This window comes from Hyla sarda, chromosome 7 (genome assembly GCF_029499605.1).
Source record: "Hyla sarda isolate aHylSar1 chromosome 7, aHylSar1.hap1, whole genome shotgun sequence".
NCBI classification, from domain to species: domain Eukaryota; kingdom Metazoa; phylum Chordata; class Amphibia; order Anura; family Hylidae; genus Hyla; species Hyla sarda.
Window position 1 is genome coordinate 188,863,308 of NC_079195.1, and position 16,573 is coordinate 188,879,880.

At 41.8% G+C, this 16,573-nt stretch overlaps 1 protein-coding gene across 33 annotated transcripts in view; it reads right to left on the reverse strand.

Annotated features, from left to right (window-relative positions):
- Nucleotides 1-16,573, reverse strand: part of LOC130282928 (uncharacterized) — a 119,149-nt gene that overhangs the window by 49,181 nt on the left and 53,395 nt on the right. For 17 of the 33 annotated variants that reach the window (XM_056531893.1, XM_056531915.1, XM_056531923.1 and 14 more), the window contains exons 23-29: nucleotides 11,879-11,908; nucleotides 3,941-3,964; nucleotides 3,624-3,653; nucleotides 3,260-3,286; nucleotides 2,668-2,697; nucleotides 2,543-2,575; nucleotides 381-413 (exon numbers count right to left, since the gene is read on the reverse strand). In XM_056531893.1, the coding sequence (XP_056387868.1) occupies nucleotides 381-413; nucleotides 2,543-2,575; nucleotides 2,668-2,697; nucleotides 3,260-3,286; nucleotides 3,624-3,653; nucleotides 3,941-3,964; nucleotides 11,879-11,908 (207 nt within the window). The remainder of the gene's footprint in view (nucleotides 1-380; nucleotides 414-2,542; nucleotides 2,576-2,667; nucleotides 2,698-3,259; nucleotides 3,287-3,623; nucleotides 3,654-3,940; nucleotides 3,965-11,878; nucleotides 11,909-16,573) is intronic. The other 16 variants (XM_056531920.1, XM_056531924.1, XM_056531928.1 and 13 more) reach the window with 9 other exon arrangements.

Sequence of the window (16,573 nt, forward strand, 5' to 3'; positions counted from 1 at the left end):
CAATCTGAGCCTGACACCCAGTCTTAGTGACTGGCATCAGATAGCACTCCTAAGCAACATGTTTACCTTTTTAAATGCCACAGTCAATACTGACTTTAGCATGAAGCTGACATGTGTTGGTTCTATCTAGGTCACAATCACCCCTTCCCTCATTTAGAAAATGTGGTGTGCCAATCAGTTGTCATGGCTGCCAGGGCTTCTATAGCTGCCACTTTCCAATCTAAAAAACATGGAATAAGTTATCCAAAATCCCCATCTACCCCAAAATTATATCAATACAAACTACAGCTCATCCTGCATAAACAAGCCCTCACATGGCTCCATAACAACAACAAAAAAAATCTTAGAAAAATGTATCCCATTTTCAAGGATATGCCTACCTGCAGCTCCAGAGTTTATATCCCAATTCATTCCTGTTAAAATAAAAATGTGTAAGTTTCTAGAAGTTAAAGGAGGATATTTATCTGTTTATTTTGTTGTTTTGTATTTAATTTTCAAAGTCACTTTCGTTGCTCTTAACAAAACAGACTTTACAACACCATTTCCGACTTTGTAAAGCATTTTTCTAGAGCAGCAATGAAGGTGGTCCATGTTTGTATGCTTTTTTTTAATCATTGTGTTGTAATTTTGCGTATTTTTAAGCTTATATTTTAACCCCTTAAGGGCCACAGGTTTTCCGTTTTTGCACTTTCATTTTTTTCCTCCTCACCTTTTAAAAATCATAACCGTTACAATTTTGCACCTAAAAATACATATGGTGGCTTATTTTTTGTGCCACCAATTCTACTTTGCAGTGACATCAGTCATTTTACCCAAAAATCTACGGCGAAACTGAAAATCATTGTGCGACGAAATTGAAGAAGAAAACGCCATTTTGTAACTTTTGGTGGCTTCTGTTTCTACGCAGTACATTTTTCGTTAAAAAAATGACACATTATATTTATTCTGTAGGTCCATACGATTAAAATAATACCCTACTTATATAGGTTTGATTTTGTCGTACTTCTGGAAAAAATCATAACTTATTATTTATACGTTTAAAATTGTCAACTTCTGACTCCTATAACTTTTTTATTTTTCCGCGTATGGGGCGGTATGAGGGCAATTTTTTTGCGCTGTGATCTGAAGTTTTTAGCAGTATCATTTTTGTATTGATCGGCTTTTTGATCGTTTTTTATTCATTTTTTCATGATATAAAAAGTGACCAAAAATACGCTATTTTGGACTTTGGAATTTTTTGGCGCGTACGCCATTGACCGTGCGGTTTAAGTAATTACATATTTTTATAGTTCGGACATTTACGCACGCGGCAATACCACATATGTTTACATTTATTTTTATTTACATGTTTTTATTTAAGTGGAAAAAGGGGGGGGGATTTGGACTTTTATTAGGGAAAGGGTTAAATCACATTTATTAACTTTTTTTTAACTTTATTTTTGGTAGTGTTATAGCTCCCATAGGGGGCTATAACACTGCACATACTGATCTTTTACAATGATCACTGCAAAGCCATAGCTTTGCATTGATCAGTGTTATCGGCGGTCGATTGCTCAAGCCTGCATCTCAGGCTTCGAGTAATCAATCGCCGATCGGACGCGCCGGAGGAAGGTAAGAGGACCTCGGCTCACGCCCTAGCTGATTGGGACACTGCATTTTCACTGCGGTCGTCCCGATCAGCCCCACTGAGCAGCCGGGAAGCTTTTACTATTGTCTTAGACGCGGCGTTCAACTTTGAATGTCCAAATGTCTCATACTTTTTATATTAGCAGATGAAATTCTTCCTGTTTAAATTAGAAATGTCTTCTAGGGGTACAAGGCTTGATAGTTACAAAAGCCTAGTTCAAGGATATTGGCCCAAATTATCAAACTGTGAGAGAAAAATAGGGTGATCCAATCACAACTCATCTTTCACTTTACCAGAGCTTGTTAGCTGAGCTGTGATTGGCTGCTGGGGTAAAATCACTCTATTTTTTCACTCACACAATTTGATAAATCTGGGCTATTGTGTTAATTTCATAACTAGGCGTGAGCTAACCAAAGATAGATGTGCAGGTCGGAACAAGCATGAACATTAAATATACTGTAGTTTTGGCCTCTCTCCAAGTTTACCCCAAGTTCTGATGAAAGAAAAATTCATATTTTATTGTAATTTACATGTAAAAGTTTACAGTAATTTGTATTAACACCTTCCTGATGTTTAATATATAGGTACATCATATGTTGAATAGGGATGCATGGTGCAAGCTCAGGGGCTGAGTCAACTTCATACCTGGTGGGTGCTGGTTAAAATCTGCAGCTGACACCCAGTTTCAGTCAGCTGCAGATAGTAGCCGGCAAGATAACATGTGTTGGTTCTGTCTAGGCCGCAAACAATTGTGTCAATTTTACAAAAAAAAAAAGAAATAAAAAATGTTACTTGGCCATTCAAAACTAGTATAATATTAATAGAGGCCCAAATGGCTCTATGGACAGAAAAATTTAAACATTATAAATCAGAAGGTGAGAAGGTGATGGCTCAGCTTCGAAAAAAGAACATTACCTGCAGCTCCAGAGTTTACATCCCAGTTCATTCCTGTTGATATTATAAAATACAAATGTGTACGTTTTAAAAAATGTCCATGAAAATTCTAAAACTGCAGTAGAAAAGTAAAAATATAAGATTACCGCCTAGTGAATTAGCATTCCAATTCATATCTGGAAATTAAAAGCAAGACATGAATTAATTATTATTATTTTTTTTAAAGGGGTACTCTATTGGAAAACATTTTTTTAAATCAACTGGTGCCCGAAAATTAAACAGATTTGTAAATGACTTCTATTTAAAAATCTTAACCCTTCCAGTACTTATCAGCTACTGTATGTGCCAGATGAAGTTCTTTTCTTTTTGAATTTCCTTTCTGTCTGACCACAGTGCTCTCTGCTGACACCTCTGTCCATTTTAGGAACTGTCCAGAGTAGGAGCAAATCCCTATAGCAATCCTCTCCTCCAGGCAGTTCCTAAGTTGTAAAGAGGTGTCAGCAGAGAGCACTGTGGTCAGACAGAAAGGAAATTAAAAAATGAAAAGAACTTCCTCTGAAACATATAGTAGCTGATAAGTACTAAAAGGATTACGATTTTTAAATAGAAGTAATTTACAAATCTGTTTAACTTTCTGGCACCAGTTGATATAAAATAAAAATATTTTCCAGGGCAGTACCCCTTCAATATATTTAAACTCTCTTCTATATATTGAATACTTGAGGATAACATTATCACCTGGTGAATTTAGATCCCACGTTATGTCTGTCAGGAGTTGGAGAATATAGAATTTAGAAAAGTCATGTGTTAGGATGTTTTATTACTTCTCAGCTATCCAAAGAGAGCAACATGCAGCCAAGATAAAGCACGAATATTGAATATGGTCATGGTCAAAGTTCTACTCAAAAGACACATGTACATTTTAAAGCTTGAAGAGTAAGATCAATGTTCTCAAAACATCAATAAATTATTTTAAAAAAAATGGAGCGGTTAATGTAATAAAGTTTGCGAAATAGATATATCATAAAGCTGCAAATTTGATTGCACAGTAAATATTTAAGGGTTCAGAGAAACATAAACAATAAGTTTCCTTGTGAATTACCTGCACCGGAGTTTATATCCCATTTAATATCTGTTAGAATAAAAAAAAAACTGTGTTTCAAATAAAAATCTTCAATTCAGGATGTAGATCATTAAATAAATAAAAATTGATAAGTATTTTCTTTTTTGTATGTCCTTGCACAGTGGCAATTACTGTTAGACGCTCTAGGAAAATATGAAGGGTATATCCGTGCTATTAGCATATGTGGCTTGTTTAGTACTACTGTACTGTCAGTTTCTATTAAATTCTAGATTAATTAGGTATCCTGATATTTGTATTTTGTTAAATAAATCTGTATGGAATGTGTTTATCATTACCTGAGTTGACATCCCATTTTATATCTGTTAGGATTTGAAGAAAAGAAAACATTTTTATTTAGAGCAATCCCCTTTCAATTAATTTACTTCTATGGGAATGGTGGAAACAGCATTTAACCCCTTACATCCTTTGCCGACTCCCGTTAAATGAAGCTTCATACCCGGTGGGCTCCGATTGCTATCAGCAACCAGGACCCGTGACTAATACCAGACATTGCCGATCAGGCTGATTTCAGGTATTAACCCTTTAGACGCCACAATCAAAGTTGATCACGGTGTCTAAAAGGGGAGAAAACACATGCCGGTTAGCTCAGCGGGTTGTTCGGGACCGCTGCGGCGTCCCGAACTACTGAGTGTATGGCGGGAGGGCCCTTTCCTGCCTCCTCACCGTCCAATCTGTGCCTCGATGCTCTAGCCAGGCTCTGCAGGCTGGAGCAATCGAGCACAGATAACATTGATTAATGCTATTCTATGGCATACCTTTGTTCAGTGTATGCAATCAAAGGATTGCATGTAATAGTCCTCTATGGGGACAAAAAAAAGTGTTAAAAAAGTTTAAAAAAATATGATAAATCTGATTTATTAATAAACGTGATTTATCCCATTCCCTAATAAAAGTTTTAATCACCCCCCTTTTCCCTTTAAAAAATAAATAAATATGTAAAAAAAAAAGTAAACAAACATATGTGGGTACTATCGCATTCATAAATGTACGAACTATAAAAATATAATGTTAATTAAACCGCACAGTCAAAGGCGTACACATAAAAAAGTCCAAAATTGCGTATTTTTGGTCACTTTGTATACCTTTAGAAAAAGGAATAAAAAGTGATCAAAAAGTCTTCCATCAAAACAAAAATTATACCGATAAAAACTTCAGATCACAGAACCCAAAATGAGCCCATACATCCCCGTATACAGAAAAATAAATAAGTTATAGGGGTCAGAAGATCACAATTTTAGACATTCTAATTTTGGTGCGTAGTTCTCATTTTTTTAAGTAGTAAAATAAAATAAAACCTATATAAATTAGGTATCCTTGTAACCATATGGACCTACAGAATAAAGATATGGTGTCATTTTTACCGAAAAGTGCCCTGTGTAGAATTGGAAGCCCCAAAATTTACAAAATGGTGGGGTTTTTTTTGTTTTTTTTTCAATTTTGCCCCACTGTTACGCCGAGCGCTCCGGGTCCCCGCTCCTCCCCGGAGCGCTCGCAACTTCCTCGCAATCGCAGCGCCCCGGTCAGACCTGCTGACCGGGTGCGCTGCGATACTTCTCCCAGCCGGGATGCGATGCGCACCCCGGCTCCCGTACCTGACTCGCTCTCCGTCGGTCCTGTCCCGGCGCGCGCGGCCCCGCTTCTTAGGGCGCGCGCGCGCCGGGTCTCTACGATTTAAAGGGCCACTGCGCCGCTGATTGGCGCAGTTGGCTTAATTAGTTTATTCACCTGTGCACTTCCCTATATAACCTCACTTCCCCTTTCCTTCCTTGCCGGATCTTGTTGCCATCGTGCCAGTGAAAGCGTTTCCCAGTGTGTTCCTAGCCTGTGTTCCAGACCTCCTGCCGTTGCCCCTGACTACGATCCTTGCTGCCTGCCCCGACCTTCTGCTACGTCCGACCTTGCTCTTGTCTACTCCCTTGTACCGCGCCTATCTTCAGCAGTCAGAGAGGTTGAGCCGTTGCTAGTGGATACGACCTGGTTGCTACCGCCGCTGCAAGACCATCCCGCTTTGCGGCGGGCTCTGGTGAAAACCAGTAGCAGCTTAGAACCGGTCCACTAGCACGGTCCACGCCAATCCCTCTCTGGCACAGAGGATCCACCTCCTGCCAGCCGAATCGTGACAGTAGATCCGGCCATGGATCCCGCTGAAGTTCCACTGCCAGTTGTCGCCGACCTCACCACGGTGGTCGCCCAGCAGTCGCAACAGATAGCGCAACAAGGCCACCAGCTGTCTCAACTGACCGTGATGCTACAGCAGCTACTACCACAGCTTCAGCAATCATCTCCTCCGCCAGCTCCTGCACCTCCTCCGCAGCGAGTGGCCGCTTCCGGCCTACGACTTTCCTTGCCGGATAAATTTGATGGGGACTCTAAGTTTTGCCGTGGCATTCTTTCACAATGTTCCCTGCACTTGGAGATGATATCGGACCAGTTTCCTACTGAAAGGTCTAAGGTGGCTTTCGTAGTCAGCCTTCTGTCTGGGAAAGCTCTGTCATGGGCCACACCGCTCTGGGACCGCAATGACCCCGTCACTGCCTCTGTACACTCCTTCTTCTCGGAAATTTGAAGTGTCTTTGAGGAACCTGCCCGAGCCTCTTCTGCTGAGACTGCCCTGCTGAACCTGGTCCAGGGTAATTCTTCCGTTGGCGAGTACGCCATCCAATTCCGTACTCTTGCTTCCGAATTATCCTGGAATAATGAGGCCCTCTGCGCGACCTTTAAAAAAGGCCTATCCAGCAACATTAAAGATGTTCTGGCCGCACGAGAAATTCCTGCTAACCTGCATGAACTCATTCATCTTGCCACTCGCATTGACATGCGTTTTTCCGAAAGGCGTCAGGAGCTCCGCCAGGATATGGACTTTGTTCGCACGAGGCGTTTTTTCTCCCCGGCTCCTCTCTCCTCTGGTCCTCTGCAATCCGTTCCTGTGCCTCCCGCCGTGGAGGCTATGCAAGTTGACCGGTCTCGCTTGACACCTCAAGAGAGGACACGACGCCGCATGGAGAATCTTTGCCTGTACTGTGCCGGTACCGAACACTTCCTGAAGGATTGTCCTATCCGTCCTCCCCGCCTGGAAAGACGTACGCTGACTCCGCACAAAGGTGAGACAGTTCTTGATGTCAACTCTGCCTCTCCACGCCTTACTGTGCCTGTGCGGATATCTGCCTCTACCTTCTCCTTCTCTACTAAGGCCTTCTTGGATTCCGGATCTGCAGGAAATTTTATTTTGGCCTCTCTCATCAACAGGTTCAACATCCCAGTGACCAGTCTCGCCAGACCCCTCTACATCAATTGTGTTAACAATGAAAGATTGGACTGTGCCGTGCGTTACCGCACGGAACCCCTCCTAATGTGCATCGGACCTCATCACGAAAAAATTGAGTTTTTGGTCCTCTCCAATTGCACTTCCGAAATTCTCCTTGGACTACCGTGGCTTCAACGCCATTCCCCAACCCTTGATTGGTCCACAGGAGAGATCAAGAGCTGGGGTACTTCTTGTTTCAAGGACTGTCTTAAACCGGTTCCCAGTACTCCCTGCCGTGACCCTGTGGTTCCCCCTGTAACCGGTCTTCCTAAGGCTTATATGGACTATGCTGACGTATTTTGCAAAAAGCAAGCTGAGACTCTACCTCCTCACAGGCCTTTTGACTGTCCTATTGACCTCCTCCCGGGCACTACTCCACCCCGGGGCAGAATTTATCCTCTGTCCGCCCCAGAGACGCTTGCTATGTCTGAATACATCCAGGAAAATTTAAAAAAGGGGTTTATCCGCAAATCCTCCTCTCCTGCCGGAGCTGGATTTTTCTTTGTGTCCAAAAAAGATGGCTCCCTACGTCCTTGCATTGATTACCGCGGACTTAATAAAATCACGGTAAAAAAACGCTACCCCCTACCTCTTATCTCTGAACTCTTTGATCGCCTTCAAGGTGCCCACATCTTTACCAAACTGGACTTAAGAGGTGCATATAATCTCATCCGCATCAGGGAGGGGGACGAATGGAAAACTGCATTTAACACCAGAGATGGACACTTTGAGTATCTGGTCATGCCCTTTGGCCTGTGCAACGCCCCTGCCGTCTTCCAAGACTTTGTTAATGAAATTTTTCGTGATCTCTTATATTCCTGTGTTGTGGTTTATCTGGACGATATTCTGATTTTTTCTGCCAACTTAGAAGAACACCGCCAGCATGTCCGCATGGTTCTTCAGAGACTTCGGGACAATCAACTTTATGCCAAAATGGAGAAATGTCTCTTTGAATGTCAATCTCTTCCTTTCCTAGGATACTTGGTCTCTGGCCAGGGACTACAAATGGACCCAGATAAACTCTCTGCCGTCTTAGATTGGCCACGCCCCTCCGGACTACGTGCTATCCAACGTTTTTTGGGGTTCGCCAATTATTACAGACAATTCATTCCACATTTTTCCACTATTGTGGCTCCTATCGTGGCTTTAACCAAGAAGAATGCCAATCCTAAGTCCTGGTCTCCCCAAGCGGAAGACGCATTTAAACGGCTCAAGTCTGCCTTTTCTTCTGCTCCCGTGCTCTCCAGACCTGACCCATCTAAACCCTTCCTATTGGAGGTTGATGCCTCCTCAGTGGGAGCTGGAGCGGTCCTTCTACAAAAAAATTATTCCGGGCATGCTGTTACTTGTGGTTTTTTTTTCTAGGACCTTCTCTCTGGCGGAGAGGAACTACTCCATCGGGGATCGAGAACTACTGGCCATTAAATTGGCACTTGAGGAATGGAGGCAACTGCTGGAGGGATCAAAATTTCCAGTTATCATTTTCACCGATCACAAGAATCTCTCCTATCTCCAGTCTGCCCAACGGCTGAATCCTCGCCAGGCCAGGTGGTCGTTGTTCTTTGCCCGTTTTAACTTTGAAATTCATTTTCGCCCTGCCGACAAGAACATTAGGGCCGATGCTCTCTCTCGTTCCTCGGATGCCTCGGAAGTAGAGGTCTCTCCGCAACACATCATTCCTCCTGACTGTCTGATCTCCTCTTCTCCAGCCTCCATCAAGCAAACTCCTCCAGGGAAGACCTTCGTTTCTCCACGCCAACGTCTCGGGATTCTCAAATGGGGTCACTCCTCCCACCTCGCTGGCCATGCGGGCATCAAAAAGTCCTTGCAACTCATCTCTCGTTTCTATTGGTGGCCGACTCTGGAGACGGATGTTGTTGATTTTGTGCGGGCCTGTACTGTCTGTGCCCGGGATAAGACTCCTCGCCAGAAGCCTGCTGGTCTCCTTCATCCTCTGCCTGTCCCCGAACAGCCTTGGTCTCTGATTGGTATGGACTTTATTACAGACTTACCCCCATCCCGTGGCAACACTGTTGTTTGGGTGGTCGTTGATCGATTTTCCAAGATGGCACATTTTATTCCTCTTCCTGGTCTTCCTTCAGCGCCTCAGTTGGCAAAACAATTTTTTGTACACATTTTTCGTCTTCACGGTTTGCCCACGCAGATTGTCTCGGATAGAGGTGTCCAATTCGTGTCAAAATTCTAGAGGGCTCTCTGTAAACAACTCAAGATTAAATTAAACTTCTCTTCTGCTTATCATCCTCAATCCAATGGGCAAGTAGAAAGAATTAACCAGGTCCTGGGTGACTATTTACGGCATTTTGTTTCCTCCCGCCAGGATGACTGGGCAGATCTTCTACCTTGGGCCGAATTCTCGTACAACTTTAGAGTCTCTGAATCTTCTGCTAAATCCCCATTTTTCGTGGTGTACGGCCGTCACCCTCTTCCCCCCCTCCCTATTCCCTTGTCCTCTGGTTTGCCCGCTGTAGATGAAGTGACTCGTGATCTTTCCACCATATGGAAAGAGACCCAAAATTCTCTTTTACAGGCTTCATCTCGCATGAAAAAGTTTGCCGATAAGAAAAGAAGAGCTCCCCCCATCTTTGCTCCCGGAGACAAGGTATGGCTCTCCGCTAAATATGTCCGCTTTCGTGTCCCCAGTTACAAACTGGGACCACGCTATCTTGGTCCTTTCAAAGTCTTGTGCCAGATTAATCCTGTCTCTTACAAACTCCTTCTTCCTCCTTCTCTTCGTATTCCCAATGCCTTCCATGTCTCTCTCCTTAAACCACTCATCATCAACCGTTTCTCTCCCAAACTTGTTTCTCCCACTCCTGTTTCCGGTTCTTCTGACATCTTCTCCGTAAAGGAGATACTGGCCTCCAAGACGGTCAGAGGAAAAAGATTTTTTTTGGTAGATTGGGAGGGCTGTGGTCCTGAAGAGAGATCCTGGGAACCTGAGGACAACATCCTAGACAAAAGTCTGGTCCTCAGGTTCTCAGGCTCCAAGAAGAGGGGGAGACCCAAGGGGGGGGGGTACTGTTACGCCGAGCGCTCCGGGTCCCCGCTCCTCCCCGGAGCGCTCGCAACTTCCTCGCAATCGCAGCGCCCCGGTCAGACCTGCTGACCGGGTGCGCTGCGATACTTCTCCCAGCTGGGATGCGATGCGCACCCCGGCTCCCGTACCTGACTCGCTCTCCGTCGGTCCTGTCCCGGCGCGCGTGGGCCCGGTCCTTAGGGCGCGCGCGCGCCGGGTCTCTACGATTTAAAGGGCCACTGCGCCGCTGATTGGCGCAGTTGGCTTAATTAGTTTATTCACCTGTGCACTTCCCTATATAACCTCACTTCCCCTTTCCTTCCTTGCCGGATCTTGTTGCCATCGTGTCAGTGAAAGCGTTTCCCAGTGTGTTCCTAGCCTGTGTTCCAGACCTCCTGCCGTTGCCCCTGACTACGATCCTTGCTGCCTGCCCCGACCTTCTGCTACGTCCGACCTTGCTCTTGTCTACTCCCTTGTACCGCGCCTATCTTCAGCAGTCAGAGAGGTTGAGCCGTTGCTAGTGGATACGACCTGGTTGCTACCGCCGCTGCAAGACCATCCCGCTTTGCGGCGGGCTCTGGTGAAAACCAGTAGCAGCTTAGAACCGGTCCACTAGCACGGTCCACGCCAATCCCTCTCTGGCACAGAGGATCCACCTCCTGCCAGCCGAATCGTGACACCCACAAATATTATTTTTCTGGTTTTGATGTAGATTTTGTGGTGAAATGATTGAAGTCATTACAAAGTACAATTGGTGGCACAAAAAACAAGCCCTCATATGGGTCTGTAGGTGCAAAATGTAAAGTGTTTTGATTTTTAGAAGGTGGGGTGGAAAATAGTGCAAAGTGCAAAAATGAAAAAACCTGTAGTCCTTAAGGGGTTAACAGCCATAGCATAATAGTTTATAAAATAGGTTAAATAGACATGTCATTTAAACAAACTCGGAATAGATCAATAGTACAAGGGAATAAAATAAACTTTGCAATATATCTAATTAGACAAAAATGCTTATTTCTCCTGTTATCTAACTTTGCATATACACCAAAACTTTAAGCCCCAAAATTGCAAACATTAATACATGTAGTAGGTTTACCTTCAGTCCTGCAGAAAAGCAGTGATTACATAATGGGATGCAATATAGTTTTCTAGATAACCTGTTTTCTTCTGTTAAGTGGTTAGAAACTGTATTTAGTAATTAGTTGTATTCCTTTCTGAGAAAGTTGAGTGACAACCACTATGACTGTCGCCCAGTTTTTATTGTTTTGTGAACAAGTAAGGCTGGGTTTTTGTCTCCGTTTGTTTCTGTTACAACAGGTTACATTTTTTTTTTTTACATATACAAAAAGTGGTTGACTAAGTTGTATACAAAAAACATAGTCAACCACCTTTTTGTATACATCAAAAAAAGAAAAAGGTATGCTGTCATCATTTTTTTTTTATCATGTAAATCTATTGTAAACCGATTCTTCTGTATGAAATACAGCAGCTTCCAATTATAGTATCCATTAACATATTTTTTTCTTTTTTCTTTTCAGGTGTATAAAATAAATGAATGTAAATGTAAACAAAATGCAGTGTGAACCTAGCCTAATAAACCCAGTTATACCATAGTGCAAGAAAGAAAAATCTCTGTGTAAGGTAAGAAATACAGAGTCATAACCAGATAAAACATGTAAATCTACTACTGAGACTTTGAATCCATTTGTTGTTAGCCAAGTTTTTGTCAGAAACAGATATAACTAGGCACCTCACTACTTAATATTTCCAGACTTATTTTGACGGTAGCTAAGATATGGTATGAATACTATCTTTTATACCAACAATTAAAACATTTTTTTTTTTTTTAGTTTACGAAGTATTGTAAAACGTTACCTTTGTTGAATGGCACCTGTTGAGGTCCTGCTAAAATTTGAAAGAAAATGTAGTGTTTTAAAAGGATTCCACTGATTTGACAATGCCTAATATATGCAACTGGCTGAGGCAAGCATACTTGGTCAGGAAAGGAGATGATCAGTGGTAAACCACTTTGTTTAGCTGCTGTCTTATGTTTATGTAAATTATATACTTATTGACCAAGATTTATCAATCTGCCTGAAACCAAAACTGTCTGGTGTTGCCCATAACAACCAATCACAGCTCAGCCTTCATTTTACTAGCGCTCGTTAAGTTATAAAAGCTGAGCTGTCATTGGTTATTATGGGCAAAGCCAGACAGTTTTGATTTCAGGCAGATTAATAAATCTGGTTCACTGTGTGGTAAATGATAATAAAAAAAATATTTTACTCATTCCAGAGTCCACATCCCAGTTGGAACATATAGGAAATTAAATTAAAATGTATCATGCAGTTTCTATTCCATATGTTCATTTAGGAGGATCTGTTGGCTTTCCTGACACGTCTATTTTGCTACATACTTGCAGTCCCCATAATATAACAATTCTGGATCATATTTCCTCGAGACCCTGTAACTTTCCTTTGTTATTCCTCCCAAAAATGCATGAATAAATTGACAACTATGTGTGTCCTTTAGGTGCGTGGCCCTATAAACACTGACCCTGTGTAATCAGTGCTAACAGTGCCAATGTTCGTAGGGACCCATTGATAATGGTAACACTCTGTTCTTAATGTATTCATAAATAAACAGCCAGAACAATGGAGGAAAAGCAAAATACAAAAATGTAAGAAAAGTTTCTCCAGAATAGTTATTTTATAGAAAATAACAGTATGCATTAAAACAGACATGTCAGGAGTGCTGAGAATTCCTCTTTACTATATTCTTCATTCATCTGGTAAACAAGTGTAACATTTTACTCTGTACTGAAAAGGCTGTGTTGTATTTGGATATGCACAGAAGGGTCAAAATAGTTTTCATGTTGTTTCCATGTTATCCAAGTGTCTGGGGTTGTTCTTCTTGCACTACACACTATGGGGACAGCTTACTTGACAAAATGGGAACATCAGGTAAGCAACATCACCTTGCCATGTGACATTACTATTAGCATTCCTGATGAACTACTACTCCAAGCTAGCCATCACTGTAACGGTCCCCAAGTGCTACAATATGGATATGTCATATATATGCCATATGGGTATGCCATACATGTCCTATAGATGGATTTTGGTCCCACCTCTGGGACCTGCACTTACCTCTGGTTTGAGGGCCCCCTGGACCACGACACTACAAGAGCTTGGGTAGCGGGAAACAGCTGCACAGACACTACAAGAGCATGGGTAGTGGAAAACAGCTGCACAGGCTGTTCTATGCACTAACCTTAACTCCCATAGAGTTGCATAAACAGCAAAGCACCACTTGCTAAACTGTTTACATAACTTCTAAGAAGTGGTCACTGCATCTATGAGACAATAAAGGGGTGCTCCAGGGAAGTATGTATATATATATATATATATATATATATATATATATGCTTCAAAGCCACTATACTACCTGGATATGTTCCCTGTAAATCATCCTGCCTGATATTTGTAGCCCCTGTTGTCTTCTCTGGTTGCTTGATATATTTTTTGCAATCCTTTCCTCCCCCTGCAGCATGATACTACAAGTCCCAGGAGTCATTGCAGCTCTGCTCTCACTGTCAGCTAGCTCCCTCTCCGAGAGCGGCCCCCACCCTCCTGCTCTGTGAGCAGAGAGATTTAGTGTCTGATTGGCTGAGACTGCACACACCTTCCAGCTCTCAGCACTAAAGAGAGTATGACTCATCAGTGCAGGGCAGAAACCATGTGGTTTTGCAGGCTTATAAAACTAATAGTAGAATAGATTACTTATAAGCAGACCCATATTAGATCAAATGCTTAAATCAGAAATTAAAGTAATAACATGGTCAGACCATGCACCTATAGTTTTAGCATTACAGGAAGTTGGCTGTGATAGGTCACAAAAGTTGTGGAGGTCTAATGTTAACGTAATTCGGGAAGCAAAATATACAGCAGATACAGCATCCTTCATTGACTCATTTTTTTAGATAAATGGAAATTCTATATCATCAAAGTCTACACTGTGGTGCGCCTTTAAAGCATCAGTAAGAGGCCAGATTGTAAGCCAGACGGCCCACCAAAGAAAGGAATACAACTTTTAAAAAACTTCACTCTTAACAGAGTTGACAGAACTGCATAGAAAGAATAAGGTTAACTACAGCATAGACCATTCTAAATGCATTTCTGATATTACACAAGAACTACATAATATAGATCTTTTTAAATTTGAGTCTGCATTGAGAAAGAAGAAACTAGATATATATTGGCTAGCGAATAAATCAGGAGCTTATTTAGCAAGACAAATTAATAGAAGAACCAGTCAGAAAACAATTCCGTATATGGTACTTCCTTCAGGGTTGAGGGTTTACGATCCGAGGGGGATGGCAGATGCCTTCACTAATTATTATGAAGGATTATATAACTTAAAGATTAAAGAAGATTCAAACACTATACAACCAACTGTAGAGCTCATAAATGAATTTCTTTTTAAAACAGCTCTGCCATCCTGGCCTCCTTAAACTGTCAAAGGTGCCAGGACCAGATGGTTTAATAAATTAATTTTACAGGATTCATATAGATAAGCTGTCATTGCATCTTACAAACCTGTTCAATGAAATTATGGGAACAGGTTAAGTAAGGGGGAAATGTTGGAGGCAGCAGTAATCACGCTCCCAAAAGAAGGGAAAGATTGTTCCTCCCCAGAAAACTACAGACCAATCTCCCTGCTAAACAGAGATATTAAAATATATGCTAAAACATTGGCAGCAAGGTTATCGGGAATTCTTCACAACCTTATCCATATGGATCAGGTGGGATTTGTGAAGGGTTGCCAATCATCGGATGGGACTAGAAGATTGTTGAATCTTATAGATGAGGCGGTGTGTGGTCAGGTGCCTTCCCCTCCTCCTTGGCTTGGACGTGGAGAAGGCATTTGACTGCGTCCACTAGGGGTATCTGAGGACAGTGTTGGAGAAATGTAGTTTTCCCCCATATTGACCTTGGCAATATTGGGCCTCTACTCTGCACCTACCGCTAGAAAGTGTGTGCAGAGGGAGCGATATCAAGGAGGTTTGGAATCTCTAATGGAACACGACAGGGATGCCCCTCGTCCCCCCTGTTATTTGTCTTGGCAACAGAGCCGTTGGTTCAGCAGATTCGGGAGACGAAGGGGATAGGTGGCATCCATGTCAGAACAAGCGATCACGTATAAGCTTGTCTGCAGACGACATTCTTATTTCATGTACAAACCGGATGCAATCGCTGCAGGCAGTAACAGAGGTGCTGTCAAGCTTCAGTAAAGTAAGTTATTATAAGCTGAACACTACTAAATACAAGCAAAGGAAAAATCCTGTGCTGGACAGGTGGAGTAAAATCACAAAGCTTTATTTTCTATTTTAAAAATGCAATAGCAAGCATGTACAATGAAGTAGAGCTCAAGCTTGACACGTTTCGTGGTGTCCCACTTTGTCAAAAGCATACTGCCAGTGTTACACACAATGTTATAATAGAGTACATCTAGAGCACACAATTAGAACAATGGATAACACGGGTGCATCACTACTCATAAAACAAGGGGTTAATATGAAACCCTAAGATATTTAGTATTTTTCATAGAGACAGATTCTAAAATGAATAATAATAAAAAAAGGTACATATTATTTGCATGAAATTCCGGATATATAATGTCTCATGATGAGTAAATAATAATACCACAAAAATGTGTTGGCTGACACAAAGAAAAACTAAAAAGAGCAAAAAACGCAAGTGCAAAAGTGTGAACAGCAGCCAAATAATATAACCTTTGCATATTCAAAAATGTATAAGATGCGTGGGTGTCTGCTTCCCAAAACAAAAATCCAAAAACTCTCTATTCAGAAGTTTTCTGTGAAAATCACCACCTCTTTTCAGCAAAAGGACTTTTTCAATGCCGGTCTTCTCACACGGGACTTCAGAGAGTTAACTGTACATCCTACGTATTGTTTTTTGCAGGTGGTACAGGCTCCTAAGTATGCAACTCCCCTTGTGTCACAATTGATAAAATTCTTGTGGCCATATTTTTTACCTGTACTATACGAAGTAAATTCGGAAGTTCTAATCATATATGTGCAGGTAATACAACGTGTTTTAGCACATATATAGTTTCCCTTGCAGGTTAGCCAATGAGAAGCTGTAGGCTGCGATTAATTAAATTCACTGGGGGGAAAGAAAATTACTTAAAGTCAGAGCTTTTTTGCATACACCGTTCACACCTTCATTCACTATTTGTTTTAAAATAATATCTTATTCTAGGATGGGAATATAGTGTTGTACAATCCATTTAATTTGAGTGAACTGTCTACTGTACGATGTAATAAAAAAGGTTTTGTTGTTATTCCGTTTGCTGATGTTCTGTTGTAAGAAATTAAATTCTGTCGGTTCAAAGACAGTGCTATAGTCTTAACTCTTTCTATGTTTTGCTTGTAATGTTCCTGTTGGAGAAGACGGTCTGAGAGTTTTTTTTGCTTCATTATTAAAAGTATTTATATCAGAAAAATTCCTTCTCAGTCTATGAAATTCTCCATAGGGGATATTATTG